At 45.1% G+C, this 22,248-nt stretch overlaps 1 protein-coding gene across 1 annotated transcript in view; it reads left to right on the forward strand.

Annotated features, from left to right (window-relative positions):
• pak5 (p21 protein (Cdc42/Rac)-activated kinase 5) overlaps positions 1 to 22,248 on the forward strand; it is a 47,367-nt gene that overhangs the window by 19,709 nt on the left and 5,410 nt on the right. The window contains exons 3-7 of the mRNA XM_056294642.1: positions 1,203 to 2,042; positions 7,555 to 7,764; positions 7,943 to 8,084; positions 9,116 to 9,270; positions 13,456 to 13,589. Coding sequence (XP_056150617.1) covers positions 1,203 to 2,042; positions 7,555 to 7,764; positions 7,943 to 8,084; positions 9,116 to 9,270; positions 13,456 to 13,589 — 1,481 coding nt within the window. The remainder of the gene's footprint in view (positions 1 to 1,202; positions 2,043 to 7,554; positions 7,765 to 7,942; positions 8,085 to 9,115; positions 9,271 to 13,455; positions 13,590 to 22,248) is intronic.

Raw genomic sequence — 22,248 nt, forward strand, 5'->3', positions numbered from 1 at the left:
GATCGCACAACCGAGTTTATAGCATCTGCTTCTGCTCAGCTATCGACGACAAGCTTCCCTTCCATTGTTCTGATGGACAATTTTTGTGCCCCAGAAAGCCGATTGGGGGAAGGACACAGATAGATAGTACCTGTATCACTGGCTTCTGCCCCTACTCTCATGTACTTCCCTGCAATGATGTGCTGAGTACCAGGCCAAACACCATTACAGTATGTACAGTAGTATGTACAGTAGAGACAGCATAATGTAGTGCAGCATCCATACATACCTGCGCACACGCTTTTACACACACACACACACACACACACACATGTACAAACACTTTCTGGAAGCATTTGATTTCTCCCAGGCAATGCTTTTTCTTTTTTTTCTTTTTTTTTGACGACCGCTGTAGTGCAGCTCCTTGTGACTCACGACACAGCCGTGTAAAGGGTTTAGCACCGGGTAGGAGGGGATGAACAGTGCCCCCGTTGCTTAAGCTTCATTCGCTTTGAAGCAGATGTAAGCACGTGTGTTTCTTTCTTTGTCTCTCTCTCTCTCTCTCTCTCTCTCTCTCTCTCTCTCTCTCTCTCTCTCTCTCTCTCTCTCTCTCTCTCTCTCTCTCTCACTCTCTCCCACTCTGTATATATGTGTGCGCGCATGCACCGGGACACGTTTGCCTGCGTGTTCGTGCGTCTCTTGAGCACCCCGCCAAACATCACGACTATTAATTTATCCTGATCAGCCCACTGAAAATGAAGCTAATCTGTTGCGAGGGAAATGGGGCAGGAATTAGCTTCCTTCAGTCTACCACTGGTTTCCTCTTAACGTCCAAGGTATCTCTCCATTTATCTCCATGACTGTTAAAGCTGCATCCTAACTCACAACAACCAGCGGTTGTGTAGAATGATGCCTGCCATTCTTTTAGATGACTGATACTAGCATTCATTTCTTGCAAGTGATGATTAATTTCATACTTGTCACAAAGCCCTGATACTCATGAATTGAAATTCCATCTCGAATATTGAAGCACTGAAATTTAATTGGATTTGACTGAACAGGAATTCCAATTCATCTCCTTCAGCTTTCAGCCACAAATGGCTGAACTGAAATTGAATGTACTGCAACCCAAGGTATCAGGGCTATTTGCAAGACATCCATTAAACCATCAGCCAGCAAGTTCTCTTGTGTGCTGACTGTCACTGTGTTTGTCTCTCCTTTAGACTATTGTCCGAGGGAACCGGCCTCCCAAGGACGCCTCTATCAATGGCCTCCTGGAGGAGTTTGACAACATCTCAGTGACGCGCTCCAACTCCCTGCGTAAGGAAAGCCCACCAGGCCCCCACCAGGCTGGCACCAGCTCTAAACCCCCTGGTGGCAGCCATCTTAACCCACCAGAGGAGAATGGCTTCAACCACTACTACTCCCGCTACTCCTGTGACTTGGACACCTCCAGCAGGGACTTCTCCTTGGAGCCTGGCAAGCCAGGCTTCTCCATAGATGGAGACTGGGCTGTTGGGAGGCACTACCGCTTCCCCAAGCAGAACGGACACTCGCACCCTATCCGCAGCCCCTTCTATCCAGATGCCATGCCCCAAAAATCAGACTATGCCAAGCTTCCTCCAGACTACCATACCTACCTGGAGAGCAAAGGCCGCTCAGCTGATGAGGTGGCCTCCACGGTGGGCAGCGGGGTGGGCTCCAGCGGTTACTACCGGGCATCTGTCGGCGGCTCGTCCAGTCAGGACTACCGGGACACATCGGTGGGCACACCGTCTCGCGCTTCACTCCACAGTGAGCAGATCAACTATCCAGACAGTGAGTGGAGCTATGGAGGACTGCGGGACGACTATGAGAAGCGACCCAAGAGTTCTTACGTGACGCAGACCAGCCCCACACCGGCCATTCGACAGCGGTCCCGGTCGGGCTCTGGGCTACAGGAGCCCAGTCTGCCCTATGGGATCAGTGGGGCTTTTAAGAACCCTCCTCAGGCCCATCCCTACAGCTCCTACACCTACCCCCGCCTCTCAGAGAGTCTTACCAACTCCCAGATTCTAGCAAAGGTATATGTACAATAATTACATTAGCACACACACTCCTCTGGTGCAAACTCCCATCTATCCCTCTATATACTAGCCTCACTCTGAGTTTGCATTTGCTGTCTAGGACATAAAAAAATGTTTTAGCACAGGTTTGAATAGTTTCTTATATAAGACCTTTTTTTTAAATCTCAGAAATTCCAGGGCTGAAGATGATAGTGGGCACATTTCCAAAGGGGAGCATGTAAGCCACCAAATTACAGTGACTCATCGGGAAACGCATTTTAAAAAAAACAGAGCAAAAAAAAACATTGCAGAGAAAATTACACAGATGTGTTGCTCTTGCCTATTTACCCTCTCTCTCTCTCTCTCTCTCTCGCTCTCTCTCTGTATATCTCTTACTCTCTCTGTACACCTCTCTGTACATCTCTCTCTTTCTCTCTGTATCTTTGCCTGTACATCTTCTCTCTCTATACATATCCTCTCTTATTTACTCTCTCTGTACATCCCTCTCTTTCTCTGTACATCTCGCTCTTATCTCTCTGTACATCTCTGTAAATCCTCTCTCTCTCTCTCTCTCTCTCTCTCTCTCTCTCTCTCTCTCTCTCTCTCTCTCTGTACATCTTATCTCTCTTACTCTCTCCATTTGACTGGCCTTCCTGCTGGATAGAGGTGTCAGCTATCAATCTACTCTACCTGGTTGTAGCAGGCTCTGCCACAGACACAATTAGCTCTTTACAGCAGTAACTCTCTCTCAGTGCAAGTCAATTAATGGCTGCATGCTGACCATCATCCAGGCAGCACTGCGAGGGAGAGAATAGAGGAGAATGTGTAAAAGGTGATGGAAAGACAGAGAGAAGGAGAGGAAGAGGAGGTGCATGAAGGAGAGGTGTGAGGGAGAGCTAGAGCGATGGAGAGAGCTGAAATCACAGTAAACTGTCCTTTGGGTACAAGAAAGCTTATCTTGTCTTAAAAGTAAAGCCCTTAATTAATGCTCATTGTCTCACAGGACACTCCCAGAAATGTAACAACCTCTTATTTGTGATGTGAAGGAAACCCCAGTGTATTCAGAGCAGACCATGCCGACACGACCACATAACAGCCTGCATACATCCAACAAGAACAACATGTATGAACCTATGCAGATTGGCAACATTAATATTGAGATTACTGATGGGGACAATAGCTGTTTTGGCTCACATAATGACTTATAAGAAATAAAGTCATCACAAAAAAATAGATCCGAAAACACAATGATGTTGCTAGAAGTGTTGGTAAAATGTTGGCCACGTTTCATGGCCAAAAGCAACTCTTTGTGTGAGCCATGTGATCAATATGTGATCGTACCCCTACAATCCTACAAGAAGCTGAGAGATGACTCCACTGAAGGACGACAGACACGACAGCAAAGCTTTCCACGAACTGGAGGCTGTGTAATGTAACCTTCCATTTTGAAGCACAAGTCATTTGTGTCCTCTCATTTGAATGAACATGCTACATGCAGGATGTTGGCATACACTGCATGCAGTACAGGGGAGACTACAGATGTAGTCAGCCAGGTAACTCAATACCAGAGCTGATATCGGATCCGGTGGTGTCTCCAATAAAATCCCTATTCTTTCGCTGATAGCATCCTGAAAAGTCTTACTATTACAATATACCATTAGGTCCATAATAGTACTAGTGTGTAGTGCTATTACATCCATCCACTACACCCCCTTCACACACACCACGAGGCCAGAAGCTGAGAAGAGTGTTTGCTGATGTAGATCCCAGGGTGCCTTGATGAAAAACCATTTAACCTGTATGCCTCAGTAAATAGGTGCTCAGGAGAAATGCACACACACACACACACACACACACACACACACACACACACACACACACACACACACACACACACAGAAAATAGTTGCCAAGAATGCAAGAGTAACAGTATTGGAAGTGCTGTAGGAGGTCATTTTTCTCCCGAATGATTTTTTTTTCCTCATTGGTTTTGCTTGGGCAGGAATGGTTTCTAGCACTGAAATACAGAATATAAAATGAATATATAGGGAGAAACGGGGCTGTGATGTGTGGGAGGAACACGCTGGTGGCATGCATACTCATCCCTGGCTTGTAGGTTCTTAGCCAATTTACATATTTCTGTGAATAAATCAAAATGAATCATCTGTTTTTTATTTACTGTATATAACTGTGAAAAGGTTAATATTGCTAACTTTGTGAACAATCACAGGTCACTTCAGTTAGCGGTTACAAAATGTGCATAGTATAGTATAGCATAGTATAGTATAGAACAGAAATAGTCTAGTGTAGTATAGTATAGTACAGAAATAGTATAGTGTGGTATAGTATAGTACAGAATAGTATAGTATAGCATAGCAGAGAAATAGTGTAGTGTAGTATAGTATAGTATAGTATAGTATAGTACAAAATAGTACAGTATAGTACAGAAATAGTATAGTATAGTACAGAAATAGTATAGTATAGTGTAGTACAGAAATAGTATAGTATAGTGTAATATAATATCGTACAGAAATAGTATAGTGTAGTTTAGTGTAGTGTAGCATAGTATAGTACAGTAATGATAATACATTTTATTTGTGGGTGCCTTTCAGAGCGTTCAAGGACACCTTACAAAACACAGTACAAAACAAGCAGCACTGTATCAGACAGCATAAAATCAAAAAAAGTACAGAATAGTACAGAATAGTAAGGTATAGCATCGTATTGTATTGTATTTTATAGTGTCTGTTACCAATTCAGAAATGTATTGGTAACAGACACATGTTACATTCAAATGCAATGGTATTTGAAGTGAAAGGAAGGTGGTGAATAGGCTGAAGTAAAAGGTCTTAGGAAACGGAGCACATTAATTTGCATTGTGATGCTTATAAGAGATTTGTGGCACTGCTAAGTAAAAACAAAGAGTACAATAAGTTATCTGGCAGCTTAAGACTCACTATTCTTCTTGGCTCATGGAGCTTGTAACAAACCCGCCGCCCCCTCTTCTCTCTCCCTCTCTGCCTTCTCCTTCCTTTCTTTCATTCAGCTCACTCACGGCACCGAACTGAATCTTCCCTTTTCCTTGCTGTTGTTGTGAGCCGGTGGGGATTTTGTAGTAGACAGTGTTGGGGCTTTGCCACACACACACACACACACAAACACACACACTGTGTTGTGTGGTGAGCACGAGCTCAGTTCCGCAGCTCTCGGTGACAAATTGATGTTGCGGCACTTTCCCTTTCTGCAGCCTTAGCATAAAACTGGCCGAACGATGTTCCACCGCGGAATTCAATTTCACAGTTGAGTTAGGTTGTTGATTACCCTGCCAAACTCAGATTAATGCGCGTTTAACCAACATGGATCAGGAGACCCTTGGCTGACAGCCAGCCAGCGGTGCTGGCCAACGATAGGGGGGCCCGAGACTGGGCCATCCCAGCAGCACCCCCCTACCGCCTGCCTGAAAGTGATTGATTAAAGGAGTTCATGCCGTGTAATTGTACACCATCCTAACACATCAGGGCTCCTCCTCTTGCTCTGTGTGTGTGTGTATGTGTGTGTGTGCATGCGTGTGTGTGGGTGCATGCGTGCGTGCATATGTGTGTATGTGTCCGTGTGTGTGTGCATGTTTGTGTGTTAGACAAAGAGAGGGAGAGAGAGAGATTTCTATTATCCTCTCAGTCTCTCGGGTGTTTATGAGAAAATAATTCATGTCCTGTTTGCTGGTTGCAGTGTGTCTTTGGAGAGAGCAGGGGGTGGGGGGGTGGCAAAGGTAATTTAATTTAGTCAGCACATCTCAGGGTGGAGGCAGCTTGTTCCTCTGTCACTCCATTACTCCTCCGCATCATACTCTTCTGTTTACTTTACCTCGGACTATAAGTATTCCTTCCGCCGGTACTCCCACTTCTCATCCACCACTTCTTCTTTTGCTGCATACGTTCATATTCGCTTATATTTTCCAATGCCAGTCACAAATGTTCTGCTCAGCTACAGCCATTGCATGTGAGACAGAAGTATTTTCTCCCACAGCCAATTCAGGCAAAAGTCTTGTTTTCACTTTACTTTTCCCCACTTGACAATTATCCTAATGTGTGTTTAACTCTGGCAGCCTTCTTTGCTGTTTGTGTTGCTTTTAAAGAAACTCAAATGAAATTGATTTTAGCTGATGGAAAGCAACCTTTTGTCCTGCAGGTTGAAGTCTGCAGTACAGAAGGGCTTCGCTGAGTGTAACTGTGTGAGATAGGGCTTAAGCAAGTGGTGCGACAGGATCATGCGTCCCAGATCTGGGTCCCCCTTGTGCTCCTGCATGATGAATGAGTGTTTGAGGAGCAGTGTGGGACTCTAATGATAAAGTATGGTCCCTGTCCTGAGGATTAAATGTCCTCCATTAGATCTGTCCAAGGGCTAATGCACCCACAGACATACCAAGGAGCGGAGCTGACATGTCACTGTTCAGGTGGTGGGGGGGGGGGGGTTGGGCCAGGGTGTTTTCCTAAGAGACGTGTTATATGTTAATGTACTGCATAGGCAAGACGCATGCAAGTTACATTTTTGACAGACTGTATGCCGATCCATGCGGAGAATATTGTTTTCCCAGAGTCACTGATGGACTATCTCCATTCAACATATTCAGTACGACATGCACAAAAGCCTTGGGTCACACCAAACACACCTGCACTGCAGCTATCTTACAAGACAGTCAGTTATTTTCAAGACAGTTAAGGATTTTCTTGTATAAATAAATTGTATAGGGGTGTCCGGGTGGCATAGCAGTATATTCCGTTGCCTATCAATATGGGGATCGCTGGTTCGAATCCCTGTGTTACCTCCGGCTTGGTTGGGCATCCCTACAGACACAGCTGGCCGTGTCTGCGGGCGAGAAGCCGGATGTGGGTGTGTCGTGGTCGCTGCACTAGCGCCTCCTCTGGTCAGTTGGGGTGCCTGTTGGGGGGGGGGCTGGGGGAATAGCGTGATCCTCCCACGCGCTATGTCCCCCTGGCAAAACTCCTCACTGTCAGGTGAAAAGAAGCGGAGGCATGTGGTAGTCTGCAGCCCTCCCCGGATCAGCAGAGGGGTTGGAGCAGCAACCGGGACGGCTCTGAAGAGTGGGGTAATTGGACAGGTACAATTGGGGAGAAAAAGCGGGGGAAATCCCTAATAAATAAACAAATAAATAAATCTGTCAGTGGGTTGTGATGGTTTCACTTGTTTCCAATGCAAGTCAGCCGGTATCAGATTTTAAAGTCAGTTTCTAAGATAGAGATTAGCCTTACCCTCTCTGTTTTGATAGCGACTCGTGTCGCGACAAAATTGCTGCAAGTTAAAATGCATATCAAGAGAAGTTATTTCGCCCAATCAGCTGAATTTCACTTTTATTTCAAGAGAAGCGGGGTTTCAAGTCTTTGTTGCTAAACGTCATATCAAAATACACAGTGTGATCTCCTGTGTGGCTGAAGTCTGTCTGATCCAAATAAAACAAGCTGGATCCAAGACCGTTCCTGAGTATCTGACCCATTTGTGCCCTCCATCCCAGGGCGACTACGACCGACCGTCACGCGATGGAAGTCCCCAGGTTCCAGGTGGAGACACCTACCCCCGCGGGCCTCTCAAGCTACCTCAGAGCCACACCAAGCCTCCTGGTTACCCCCCGGCACACCTGCCCTACCCGCCCGTCTTCCACCATTACAAACCCTCGCCTTACCACCACCCCCCTTCCCAGCCCAGCCCACCGTACACCCCTCAGGTAGGTTCACTGAGTTTGGATTTATTTGTATGTACGTAGATGTGGATGCGCCGTATTTTGACCAATGTGCTGTATCGAAACATATGAAATGTAGCATGTTTTGTATTTTCATGCACTTTTCTATCCCTGTCTGACTGTGCTGTGTGTGTGTATGTGTGTGTGTCCATTTTCTGTCCAGGGGGCCTACTCACAGCCATCATCACCCTACATTCCCCCAGGGGCCTACCCTCCTCCTTCCTGGGGCTCTAGTTCAGATACTCAGCCCTCCAGGGTCTCCCATGAGCAGTTCAGAGCAGCACTACAACTGGTGGTCAACCCGGGTGAGAAATCAGCCATGGGGGCCCTTACTCACGTACCCACGCTTTTTGCCCAAGTGTCCATTCATGACCTGCAACATGCCCTTCGATATCTGTATGTGTGACACAGCAGGTTCACCACTACCTAACCCTAAACCTAACCTTTACCACTACCAAACCCTAACCTTCATCACTACCTAACCTGTGTTGGATATTGTCATTAATAACCATAGTTCTCTGGAACACCCGCCATGTCTCGATACAGAGACTGAAGTATGCTTTGCGAGTCAAATGTCACAGCTTTGGCATAGTTTCAATATGATGCCACAGTAAAACAAGAAGGCATTGAAAATGGAGGAGAAAGTACAGCATTAACCATTGTTTTATGGATATCTTACACTGTATGTCTTTATGCATGCTCAATAATCCAGGTAAGAACATTAAAAAAAGTTGAATCAGTTCATCTGGACACAACGTTTATTGAGAGAAACATTTCATCACTCATCTAAGTGACCTCTTTAGTCTCAACTGGACTGCAGGTATCCCCACCCTTATAAACAATACAGTCGCATAACGACCGAAACCAGCGATCAGTTTCATATGCAAATATGGGTGTGGCCATTAACTAGCATTACATTGGCCATGTGTACTATTCACTGGTTTGAATGGGGAGTCAAAGAGGCCATCTATGTGAAGAGGGAATGACCATCCCTGAACCGAGGTGGGGCCTAAAAGTACATCTGTCACCATCTTACAATGCTGTGATTGTAACTATTCCCCAATCCTCTGTGAACAGTACATATGGTCATTGTAACTCTTGTTGGTCGTTATGCCGCTGTATTGTTTATAAGGGTGGGGATACCTGCAGTCCAGTTTAGACTGCAGAGGTCACTTAGATGAGTGACGAAACATTTCTCTCAATAAACGTTGTGTCCAGATGAACTGATTCAACTTGCTGTGATTTCCTTACCTGGTTGAGCATGCATCAATACACCAGGTTCAGTATTAAATTTTGTCTCATGGTAAATCATTAACAATGTCCTTGTGGCCATCAGGCGATCCTCGGGAGTACCTGGACAGCTTCATCAAGATAGGCGAGGGCTCCACCGGCATTGTGTGCATTGCCAGCGAGAAACACAGCGGCAAGCAGGTGGCGGTGAAGAAGATGGACCTGAGGAAACAACAGAGGAGAGAGCTGCTCTTTAACGAGGTGCTGAAAGGCTGGCAGAGATGGGTTTAGATGGGATTGCGGGTTGGGGAACAGCATAGTCACTGACTTGGAGCTGCACTCCCTCACTCCAGAGAAACGGAAGTCAGCTTATCTCAGCCATATTTATACCTAAGCAGAGGTGTAGACGATCTTCCAGTATACACTGGCATATGGCATACACCTACCTCTGTGGGCAGGCAATTACCATGTACCCACCTAAAAATAGCAAATGATACATCTCATTGTCCATCAGTCTAATGGGAAAGACTCAACCAGTGAAAAAAGGTTATTTTCTAGCTATTGTGTGTGTGTGTGTGTGTGTGTGTGTGTGGGCGTGAGTGGGTGCGCGCACGTGCGTGTGTATGTGCTTAATTTAGCAACCTAAGTGGGCACTGGTATTTTTTTCTAAACCATTACTGACTGAGACCGCCCATTTGGGTGGAAAAACAGGAAACATTTCTGCCACGGGGATGGGGGGGGGCAGGGGGGTGTCATGATGGGCCGTCTACCTATGTTCACACTAAATTTATGTCAACTAAAAAATAATTCTGAACCAAATTAGTTACACTCACTCAAAACAAAATAAAGCAATTAATAATTAAGATTAATTGATTTTAATGGATTAATTGAATATTGACAATTAATTAATCAATTAAGAAAGATTTAATCAGTTTAACAAAATTAGCACCCCCTTCCATTTTGGGGGTGTAGACATGGGATATGCACATTAAGCAGGAGCAGGAGTTTTGTTCGTTTGTTGTTTTTTTTGTGTGGGCCAGTAACTGACCAGAGAGCACTGACTGAAGGTTTCTCAGATCGTGGGTTGTATATCAATCACAGCTTTTCTGCCGACATTTTCCAGCGGTTTGTATTCTGCCTTGTTTCTTTCTGCACTGGGGCCACACACTTAACAATCTCCCCGCTGTCTACACAGAGAACAATCATATCAGCAGCGAGTCTAGCTGGCTGTAGCAGATATCATATCAGTTAGGGAGGAAATATCCTAAAGCAGATTATTTGACTTTATTAGTAAGAAGTGAGATCTGATAATGACACTAACAATCAAGTGGGGAGCCATTCATGAGAAAAGTAGCAGTGTGTGTGTGTGGTGGGGGGGGGGGGTGTCTCTGTGAGAAGTCTTTTTTTTTCTCGATTTTTTTCACCCCTTTTTCTCCCCAATTGTATTCGGCTAATTACCCAACTCTTCCAAGCCGTCCCGGTCGCTGCTCCACCCCCTCTTCCGATCTGGGGAGGGCTGCAGACTACCACATGCCTCCTCCGATACACGTGGAGTCGCCAGCTGCTTCTTTTCACCTGACAGTGAGGAATTTTGCCGGGGGGGACGTAGCATGTGGGAGGGTCACGCTGTTATCCCCAGTTCCCCCTCCCCCCAGAACAGGCACCCCGACCGACCAAAGGAGGCGCTAGTGCAGCAACCAGGACACATACCCACATCCAGCTTCCCACCTGCAGACACGGCCAATTGTGTCTGTAGGGATATCCGACCAAGCCGGAGGTAACACGGGGATTCGAACCGCCGATCCCCGTGTTGGTAGGCAATGGAATAGACTGCCACGCTACCTGAATGCCCTCTGAGAAGTCCGAGAGGTGATAGTATACCTAGCTCCCCAGACACACAAGGGTAGTAAGGTTTAACACTAGGTGTTGATGGACTTAGTAGTTTCAGCACACCAGAGTGGCGTTTAGATCCGTCTCGCGTTTGTTGTTCTGCATGGTGTGTTGTGTGGGAGCCTGGGCCAGAGGAGTGCTTTAGGGTTCGGAGATATCTGGTCGAATTGTGCCTCTTCAGTCCTGCTGCGTGCTACTGTGTCAGCCTGACCCACACAAATAAAGCTTTCCACCCAACTCCCACGTCCCATCTGAGATTGGAGCTCCTACGATTCACTGAACATACACCCAACATGGTGTTACGAAATATTCAGCTCTCGCCTGAGATTGTCGCTCTCTCCAAGAAGCTGCTGCTTACAGAATAACCGGGCATACAAAAAAAAAAAAAAAAAAAAAATCACATAATTTGGATTTTCTGCTTACTACTCCATGTCTGTAGAAACAACCCGTAACTTATTTCCTTGCCATTCAGTCAACAAGTAAAAGCACAAGGCCTGACCTGGTCCTTACACCTGACATCTATTTGGTTTATTTTTATAAACTTCCACTGAATATTAATATAGCTTGATTATGCATACAGAATTTGTTATTTAGTTAACTTATACTATCAGAGATAGATTTGAGCTATGGGTAAACTGCACATTGTTTTGATCAATTTACCAAATATCAGTGGCAGCTGTTGCTAAAAAAAATTTTTTTTGCAGTGGGGGGGTGCAATTTACCTTGGCACAGCACACCTGACAGCTGCTTTAATGTCCACACAGTCACAGAGTTATTAAGAAGGACAATGTAGCCTATAGATTTTATCAGGGTTCATAGACGGTGGATGATTGACAGTCGAGACGACCTGCCGTGGTGGGTGTGAACATGATTGACAGCCACAAGAATTGTCCAAACACATTAGATCAAAAAACATAAAAACAATACCAATTCGCTGCCAATAAAAGTGGGAGTGTCTGGGGTGCTCAGAACTGCGCCCCATGGAAAATCTGAAGAAACCAATTAGACAGCAGCCACAGGTCACCTGCTCGCCAAAGGTTTAAGGGCTTGCATAAGGTATGGTTCGGCCGGCGCCCCTCATCCAGGAAGTATGTGGACTCAGACAGAAATCAACCAAATACCATTTGGAACCAATATTTAATGGCTGCTGACAAGCGCTCGCAGACTGAAAAACACTTTTATTTCATAATTAGTTGCATTATACAACTAAATTATATTTAACATGTTTAAGTAGGGCAGCACGGTGGTGCAGTGGTTAGCGTGGTTGCCTCACAGCAAGAAGGTCCTTGGTTCGAGCCCCGGGGTAGTCCAACCTTGTAGGGTCAACCTGGGTCGTCCTCTGTGTGGACTTTGCATGTTCTCCCCGTGTCTGCGTGGGTTTCCTCCGGGGGCGCCGGTTTCCTCCCACAGTTCAAAGACATGTAAGTCAGGTGAATCTGCCATACTAAATTGTCCCTAGGTATGAACATGAGTGTGTGTGTGTGTGTCGACCCTGTGATGGCCTGGCGGCCTGTCCAGGGTGTCTCCCCGCCTGCTGCCCAATGACTGCTGGAATAAGCTCCAGCATCCCGCGACCCTGAGAGCAGGATAAGCGGTTAAGATAATGGATGGATGGATGTTTAAGTAGATTTTCATCTCTTGATGTTTGAAGGGGGCAGCACCACAGTGCCCTGTACTGGCCAGCTGCCACTGCCATATATGATACCATTTTACATACATTATTCTGGGTTTTATGTGTGTGTGTGTGTTTGTGTGTATGTGTGCGCCCGTTTGCTTAAAGATGAATGATAACACATCTGTGCACTTGCTTACAGATGAGAAGCAGTGGGTGTTTAATTTCAAACTAATGTGCTTTATGTTATCCTGTTAGTGTTTGGGACCTATCCGTTTATGGTTAAGCCCCCATTACATTTAAATATTAGAAAAGAGGGAGAAAAAAAACTTAAATTGTTATAACATCCAATGGTTATTTCATTAGACCTCGTTCACATATTCTAATAAATTTGAATTAGGTTATTGATATGAATACAATGGCAATACTGTTTAGGGCAAATACTTTGTATAATCTCACAATCGTTATTTTAGAAATATATTCAATGACCTTCATATGAAAAGAAGTGATTTGTAGTTCATATTCAGGACTCGGTGTTGTCGGCTTTTTACCAGTTTTCACTGAAAAGTACCCAGATTTGTAAACTGATTTTCACCCGGATTTTATGTTTCCGCGGATCCAAAGGTTGTTCCTGTTCGTGTGAGGTTATGTAACAGTGCCCTCTTGTGGTGAAATTCGGCATGCTGGACGGCTTTGAAAAATAAAAACCGAAAACGCTGAGCCTTGTTCATATTATATATAAGTTAGCTCTTGATCGTAAAAAATGTTTGACAGAAATCTCTTTCGCATCACCTCCAAAGAAAAACTAACTAGGGACACACATTTGCTAGAAGTTCATTTCCTTTCCTTGTTATATTGAAGTTTCCTGTGTGTGTGTGTGTGTGTGTGTGTGTGTGTGTGTGTGTGTGTGTGTGTGTGTGTGTTTGGTGGTGTATGTGTACCAGGTGGTGATCATGCGGGACTACCACCATGAGAACGTGGTTGACATGTACAACAGCTACCTGGTGGGAGACGAGCTCTGGGTCGTCATGGAATTCCTGGAGGGCGGCGCCCTCACTGACATTGTCACTCACACCAGGTAACCAATCATGTGACTCTGTGGGCGGGACTAGCAACAGAAACATCTAATTCCATGGAGAGCTATTCAGGCCCCTAATTAACATATTTCACACGGTGTAATGATTAATTTGTGACTCGCATACAGCTCTGAGAGATGTGTACGTTTCCCGAGGTCAAAGTGCAGGGTCAGCCATTTGTAGCGAGCAACCCTGGAACGGACATGGCTTCCATGTCTTAGCCAAGGTTAGGTTGACAACGATGGATATATTTACTTTTCCATTAACCTTTTGGGTTCATAACAAATTAATCTCACTATATGCCACCCTGTCATTCTGTGTGACCACGTGCAACCAAGGTCAGATTTTTTTTTTTTGTTAAGACAGCCATGAGAAACATCATACCTGGTTTTTAGGGGGTTACATTTTACATGTTCAGTATTCAAACCAGGTTCTCGGAGCATTTTTTGCAATCATGATATGCTTTTTGAAAAACACAATGCACATAAAAAGATGGAAACGAGGGTAACAAAAAACAAACAAACAAGATATTGCACATCATATGTTTGGAACTCGGAAAGGATTTTTAATTTGTACACGTGTATACAATATGTGGCTGCATACAAAGTATGCAATGAATGTGGGGGTACACAAATGCACATTCCTGAGCGCGGAACTATACAAAGGCAGTCCACAACAGTGTGAGTGAATGCTGGACTGCAGGGAAATGAGCAGGGAACAAGAAAGGCCGTTAAAGTGGACACTTGAGGAAGTCTACTAATAATAATAATAATAATAATAATAATATGTTTTATTTATGGGCGCCTTTCAGAGCACTCAAGGACACTTTACAGAACACAGTAAAAAAAACAAGCAGCACTGTATCACACAGCATAAAATAAAAACAAGGCAGGGTAGACAATAAAAAGTTAATACAACAGATAAGTATGAACTCATCATCTGCACAAAACTCAATGAAGCATGTATCAGACTGAATATGCCAGTTTGAAAAGGTACGTTTTGAGATGGGATTTGAAGGTTGAAAGAAAATCAGTGTTGTGAATGTCTTGTGGGAAAGAGTCCCATAGGTGGGGGGGCAGAATGACTGAAGGCTCTAGACCCCATGGTAGTCAAGCGGGCCGATGGTGTAGTGAGTTGGAGAGCAGAAGAGGATCTGAGAGTGCGGGAGGGCATGTGGATATGAAGGAGTTCAGAAAGATATGAAGGAGCTAGGCTATTAAGAGCCTTAAAGGTGAGGAACAGGATCTTGAAGTCAATATGGTATTTAACAGGGAGCCAATGGAGTTGCTGAAGAACAGGAGTGGTATGATCTATGGAAGGAGTTCTGGTAATGATACAGGCAGCTGAATTCTGGACCAATTGAAGTTTATGAAGACACTTGAGGGGAAGACCAAAGAGGATAGAATTACAGTAGTCAATACGGGATATAACCAAGGTGAGAGTGAGTATGGCTGTGCTTTTGGGTGTAAGTGACAGCCAAAGACAGTTAATATTGTGTAGGTGGAAGTATGCAGACCGAGTAACATTGTTGATGTGAGCTTCAAAAGATAGTGTGCTGTCCAGGATGACATCCAGACTCTTAACCTGAGGCGACCGAAGAACTATAGAATTGTCATAGTCAGAGAAAGACTATCAGGTTTGGCCAAAGTAGATTTAGTGCCTACTAGGAGGACTTCAGTTTTATCGCTATCAAGTTTGAGGAAGTGGTATCAAAACCAGGATTTAATTTCTAGTAAGCAGTCAGAAAGGGAAGTGGGCGGAAGAGTGGAGGTAGGCTTGGTGGATAGATAAAGCTGGGTGTAAAGGTGTGTAAAGCCGGCAGTATTGGGTAAATGGGACCTGTGTCTGGACGACAAAACTGAGGTAGAGTTAATTTTCTTAACAACAGCAAGGAGCTCATTCCTGGAAGAAGGGGATGAAAGTTAAGGCCTGAACTGCTTTTTTTCAATACGTGTAAAATGCAAGAGATATGTCACCGGAATAAATGGAGTGATGTCAATTGGCATGTATTGATATGAAGTTCACACCTGGCTAGCAAGGCTAGCCAACAATTCCTTGAAATATTTTTGTTAAACACACTGACACTAACGGTGATACTCGTAAATGCAGTCTTGATTGACCATTCGAAGTAAAACAAAGCTGCCTGTACTGTTGTGTCAGCACTTCCCCTCTGCCACAACCAGCCCACAAATAACACATGGTTGAGTTTTACTGTAACTGGTGATGTCATAATATCTGTTGGTAAAGGTCTACTATGAACCCGGTCTGCTTGTTTTTTCACCACAACACACTATTTATCCATGTTTGGTTGCAAAGGTGAAGGTGTAAAATTGCTATGCACCATAGCATTCCCCCCCCCACATTAACCATTTACATGAGCCACTAAAGCATTTATCCAGCCATTATCCAAACCGCTTATCCTGCTCTGAGTCACAGGGATGCTAGAGCCTATCCCAGCAGTCATTGGGTGGCAGGCGGGGAGACACCTTGGACAGGCCGCCAGGCCACCACACAGGGCCGACATACATACATACATACACACACACACACACAGTTGTGTTTCACTATCCTTGTGCGGACCCCTCGTTGACTACATTCATTTCCTAGCCCTTAACCCTAACGTTACCCATGCAAACTACATGCCTAACCCTAACCTTAACCTAACCCTAATTCTAACCGTAACCCTAAAACCAACTCCTAACCCTAAAATAGACCCTTTTCCTTGTGCGGACCTCCAAGGTACGTCCTGTCAGGTTTTGCTATCCTTGTGTGGACATTTGGTCCGCACAAGGATAGCTAAACGTGTACACACACACACACACACACACACACACACACACACACACACACATTCATACTTAGGGGCAATTTAGTACGGCCGATTCACCTGACCTACATGTCTTTGGACTGTGGGAGGAAACCGGAGCACCCGGAGGAAACTCACACAGACACGGGGAGAACATGTAAACTCCACACAGAGGATGACCTGGGATGACCCCCAAGGTTGGACTACCCTGGGCCTTGAACCCAGAACCTTCTTGCTGTGAGGCGACCGCTCTAACAACTACACCACCATGCCGCCCTCAAGCATTTATAATTCCTATATTTTCCAACATGTGGGCTATATATGCTTATTGTCCTACAAGAGATTTGTTTTCACCCTTTGCACAGAGCCTCACATACAGTGAATGCATGTACACATATACGCGCTACCACATGATGTACATAGTTTAAAGGTTTAGAGGTTTAGTAAGTTCAGAACTTCAATGGCAGGGGGAACAAAGCTCCTTTTAAAGCGGCCTGTCCGCAGGTGAGGGACCTGTACCTGCAACCAGATGGAAGCAGGTGGAGATTGGGTTAAGGGGATGACGAGATCCTGAGTTATGGTTGGTGCTGTGTGTATCATGGCTTTGCTATTGAGGTCTGATAGGTTGGGGGTGGGAAGGCCGATGAATTTGGATTTTAGAATCTGCTGTGTGAGATGCGGATGAGCCAGTTCCTATGGGTGACTGGGGGGATAGCGTGATCCGCCCACGCACTGCGTCCCACTGGCGAAACTCCTCACTGTCGGGTGAAAAGCGGCTGGCCACTCCACATGTATAGGAGGAGCCATGTGGTAGTCTGCAGCCCTCCCCGGATCAGCAGAGGGGGTGGAGCAGTGACCGGGACAGCTCGGAAGAGTGGGGTAATTAGCCAGATACAATTGGGGAGAAAAGGGGGGGGGTGTTTCTTTAAAGTTTTTTATACCTATACACACATTCTCTCTCTCAATTATAAATACTGTATTGTAGTTAGATTTATTATTACCTCATTATTATATTTATAATGTTTTAGGTAAAATATATACTCTATACTAAGACAAACATTTCTAATTGATGCTAGATGTGAACTGTACGTAACGGTTCCGACTTACATACAAATTCGACATAAGAACAGACTCAAAAATGAAACTCGATCGTAACTCGGGGGCTACCTGTACGCTAGTAATCAAAAGTATAAAAGGATACAGTTTTCGGCAGGTAAACCTTCAGGATTGTAGCTTGTAAGTTTTTTATTTCATAATCATAATGGTAGACTCATTTACTCCAAAGCAGATTGGCACATCGGCACAAAGAACCTCAGACAACATGAAATTAAAGTTGGCTTCGCAGGGTGACCGCAAGGCACAAACAGATGGGCTGTTCCCCAGCATTGTTGTTCATTTTAGGTTTATTGTTCTCCAACTTTTCCAAACTGCTTCCCTGCCTTTCTCTTCCTTTTGTAAGCTACCGCCTCGTTGCTTTAAGCTTACTTTAAGCCGAGTGTTTAATTACAGTCATTTGGGCGGAGTGTCATCTTGAGCACTATGCGGCGTCGGATGCTAATAGCATGCTTTAGTGAGGCCGAGCATTGCTGTCGCTGTGAAATGTTTAAAAACAGACACACTCCCCCACACAGATGTTTGTCTGCATGTCTTCGCATGTGTGATACCCCATCAGCGTTTCGAGGTGCTAATGGGAATCCTATGCAGGCAAACGGGACATTGGGCACATATGTTCTCAACGTCTCTCACTTTTCCTCTCTTTTTCAAAACGCATGCACTCATTCAGTCAAATGACCCAGACGAGTTCATTTAATTTTGAGCCGCTCTAAATGCGGGTGTGAGAGTCACTAAAGCTTTGCACAAAGTTTTGCTCCATCTAGGTTACAATGAGATTTGCATTGCGTGCCTTCTTTTTCAGCAGACTTGATTTTACATGGTAGAGATTACATGGTTTAATTTTAGTTTTTTTTTCTTCTTTTACACCCCCCCCCTTTCCCTCCCCAATTGTATCCAGCCAATTATCTCACTCTTCCGAACCGTCCCGGTCGTTGCTCCATCCCCTCTGCCAATCCAGGGAGGGCTGCAGACTACCACATGCCTCCTCCAATACATGTGGAGTCACCAGCTGCTTCTTTTCACCTAACAGTGAGGCGTTTCACCAGGGGGACTTAGTGCGTGGGAGGTTCACGCTATTCCACCCAGTTCCCCCTCCCCCCAAACAGGCACCCCGACTGACCAGAGGAGGCGCAAGTGCAGCAACCAGAACACATACCCACATCCAGCTTCCCATCCACAGACACGGCCAATTGTGTCTGTGGAGGGGCTGGAGGGGGGACTCGAACCGCCGATCCCCATGTTGGTAGGCAATGGAATAGACCGCCACGCCACCTAGATGCCTTAATTTTAGTTTTTCATTGGCAGCGGGGCATCATGGGTTGAGTTTGGGCTTGAGGTTGGAAGGTTGAGAGTTTGAGTCCTTGGTTGTGTACTTTTGAGTGACGGTGTACCTGTCACCAACAGTGCCCATTCCAGTTGATAGGGAACACCTTTGGCTGAGATGTTAAGACTCACTTGCGGTAGTTGTAAAAGATCCCAGGTTTCCTTTTGTAAACAGTAGGGGAATGCCTGACGTTCTTCCAGCTGACCCAATGCCATCAATACTACCTATCCATCCATCCAAGCTTAATTGACTGATTTATGGTACAACAATTACTCTGGCGCACATTGGCAGCCATTGCATTATGGAGGCTACACATTTCTTCCCCTTTTTTCTCCCCAGTTGTATCCAGCCAATTACCCCCACTCTTCCGAGCGGGGGTAATTAACCCGGGGAGGGCTGCAGACTACTACATGCCCCCTCTTATACATGTGGAGTCGCCAGCCACTTCTTTTCACCTGACAATGAGGAGTTTTGTCAGGGGGGTGTAGCGCAATTGAGGATCACGCTATTCCCCCCAATTTCCTCTCCCCCCCAAACAGGCACCCCAGTCAACCAGAGGAGGCGCTAGTGCAGCAACCAGGACACATACACACATCCGACTTCCCATCCGCAGACACGGCCAATTGTGTCTGTAGGGACGCCCGACCAAGCCGAAGGTCACACAGGGATTCGAACCGGCGATCCCTATGTTGGTAGGCAACGGAATAGACCGCCACGCTACCCAGACGCCCCTGAATGCTACAAATTGGTGAAGGAAGGAGGTGTCAAGATCCCAGACAAGGCACTTCTTTGAACACTTAAAAAATTGCAATGCAAATGCAATATAACATGACTGTCAACAATCGGAACAAGCAAAAGAAGAAAGGCAGGACAAACAGAATTTGCAAATTTGAGTCCTGAATGTGGTAAAACCACTCAAAACATATTGGTCATCAGCACAGGAAATCAGCCGCTGAAAATAGGTGGATGTGTTTGCCCTCGATGAACTCAGTCCTTCACTTCTGTGTCCATTCAGCCTTTTGATGTGAAAATGATTTGAGCTTGTCTTGTTGTGCAAGCTAATTTCAGCCTGCAGGGTTTTTGCAAACACATGTTACTTTTCACGCTCATGCATAAGAGCCCACTCTCTCACACTCAGGCACACACACACACAAGACACAAACAAACACACACACAGATACAAACACATCTATAGAGAAGGTTGGAAATGGCCAAATGTGCCTCAGCATTGCAAGTATCTTTGTTCTCAGTCATTTAACTGTTTTAAATTTTAACTATAATACTTCAGAAAATGTTAATGTTAGTGGCTCACACTACACAAAGATGTACTAGTTTGGCAGCAACAACATACATATATGTATGCAGTTGTGTTTATGTGCATGCACTTGCATGTGTTTACGAGTGCCTGTGTGTGTGTGCGTATGCATGTTTATGTTTGTGTGTGCGTGCAGCCCCTCTAACCTTGACAACATTTAAAGGCTCATTAGGCTTGTTTTTCACTCTGTTCAGAATCAGTTTATTTGGCCAAGTATGCGTCGGCCTACACATACACGTTCTAAACTTTTTTCTATTTCAGCAGTTCTTTGTTTTCTCTGTGATTGAGGGCAGATGTGTTTTTGTGAGATAGAGTTGGGAAGGGCCAGTAAGAGGAGAATTATCATTGTGTAAGTGGGCACATCTCCAGCCCATTCACTTTTAGGTGGCCCGTTGTTTTGCACTTGCACAAGGCGCATCTATCAGTTGTGAATGTGAATGCATACATGTGTGACAACAAAATCTGCTGCAATCTGCAGTAGGTTTGTGCATGTGCTTGTGTGTGTGTGTGTGTGTGTGTGTGTGTGTGTGTGTGTGTGTGTGTGTGTGTGGCCTCAGGGCTGTTCCTGTTAATGACAATTGCGCAAATGACTTCTAAGACAATAGGATCCTGTGGAGTGAGACAGGACTGAAGCACAAAGCGAGATGAATTGACTTCGGATTGAAGGTGTGTCTGTGTGTGCAAGTAAGCTTGAGAGGAGAGTGTGTTAGAGAGTGAGTCAGAGACGATATAAACTGTGTGTGAGCATATCGTTGTGCCCTGTGCTCCGCCACGTATGAAAAGTGTGTATGCAGAAACGCATGCCATTTGTGTACTGCCGTTTATGTACTACCAAATGTGTGCGTGTGTGTGACCATGTATTCTAGATTGTAAAAACATGCGTATGAACGCACATCCTATATGTATTTTGTGTGCGTGTGTTTGTGCGTGTGTGCACGTGTGTGCGTGCGAAGGCAGCTGAAGGCACTGTGGATAGGCCTGCCAGCTGGGTTTTGATGTTAATGTTCAGTGGAGCTGTGTTATCGTGTGTGAGCTCAGCCAGACGCACTGCCTGCTCCATCTTTCCATATGGGACCCCACTGCTTGCCTAGTTTGGACATCATGGCTGAAACAACTTCAGAATATTTCAAAACAGGATTTCTTTATTCGACTGCAAGCATTTAAGAATGACAGGAATGTCTTTAACAGGACTCATATTGATGATGCCACAAGAGCTTGTCCATGTGCTGACAGTCAGATTTGTAGTTTTCTTAAAAGTCGATGCAGTTGCCCACTGGGGACTGGGGTTCACGCCCCGGTCTCGTCAGATCCGACTAGGCCGTACACGATGAAGCAGCAATAATTGGCAACGCTGTCTTCGGGAGGGGGGCGGAGTCGGCTTGTGTTCGTCACATGAATGTGTCTCTGTGTGTGTCGGAAAAAGCAGTGGTTCGGCCTGGAGTCTCCTTGTCACGGAAGTGGCGAGGCGTCTCCTTCGAGACTGCCGCCCGGAGAAATGCAGTTGGCGAACACATGCAGTACAAGAGTAGGTGTTTGAACTAAAATAGGGATTGATTGGCCACTAAATTGGGAGAAAAAAAGGGAAAAATCAGAAATAAATGTATTTTAAAAAAAAAAGAAAAAAAAGTGGTGAGCTCCAAGAAGTGCTGGAACACCAACTGGCTCCATACTTTTATCAAATGATTCAGTGAGCAACGGGATGACAATTTTTAATGTATTTCTTAGCAATTTTGGATGAAAAACAATATCTCGTGTGTTGTTGGGGCCCACAATAAACAGTGGAAAGACGAGTGGGCAGATTAAGAATAAACCAAAATTATCTAGCGAATTTGAGCATAATTGTAATGACTAGTCAAAGTCTACAGCTCAGAATCACCTTTTTGATATTTCTCATTTCAGCACGTCAGCATTAATTTCACATTTTTGAAGGTTAAATTTTGGGCTATAATTAGTTGTTTATAATAAGGAGACACGGTCACGTGGCTAGCCAACTCATAAAAAGTAAAAAAAAAGGGTTCAATTTACTAGTCTCAAGTTTGCCATGTTTACCTTTAGTACTCTTCTCCCTGCTTATAACCCTGAAGGGTTTTAGGAAGATTAGCA

The sequence above is a fragment of the Lampris incognitus genome, chromosome 15, assembly GCF_029633865.1.
Source record: "Lampris incognitus isolate fLamInc1 chromosome 15, fLamInc1.hap2, whole genome shotgun sequence".
Lineage (NCBI taxonomy): Eukaryota > Metazoa > Chordata > Actinopteri > Lampriformes > Lampridae > Lampris > Lampris incognitus.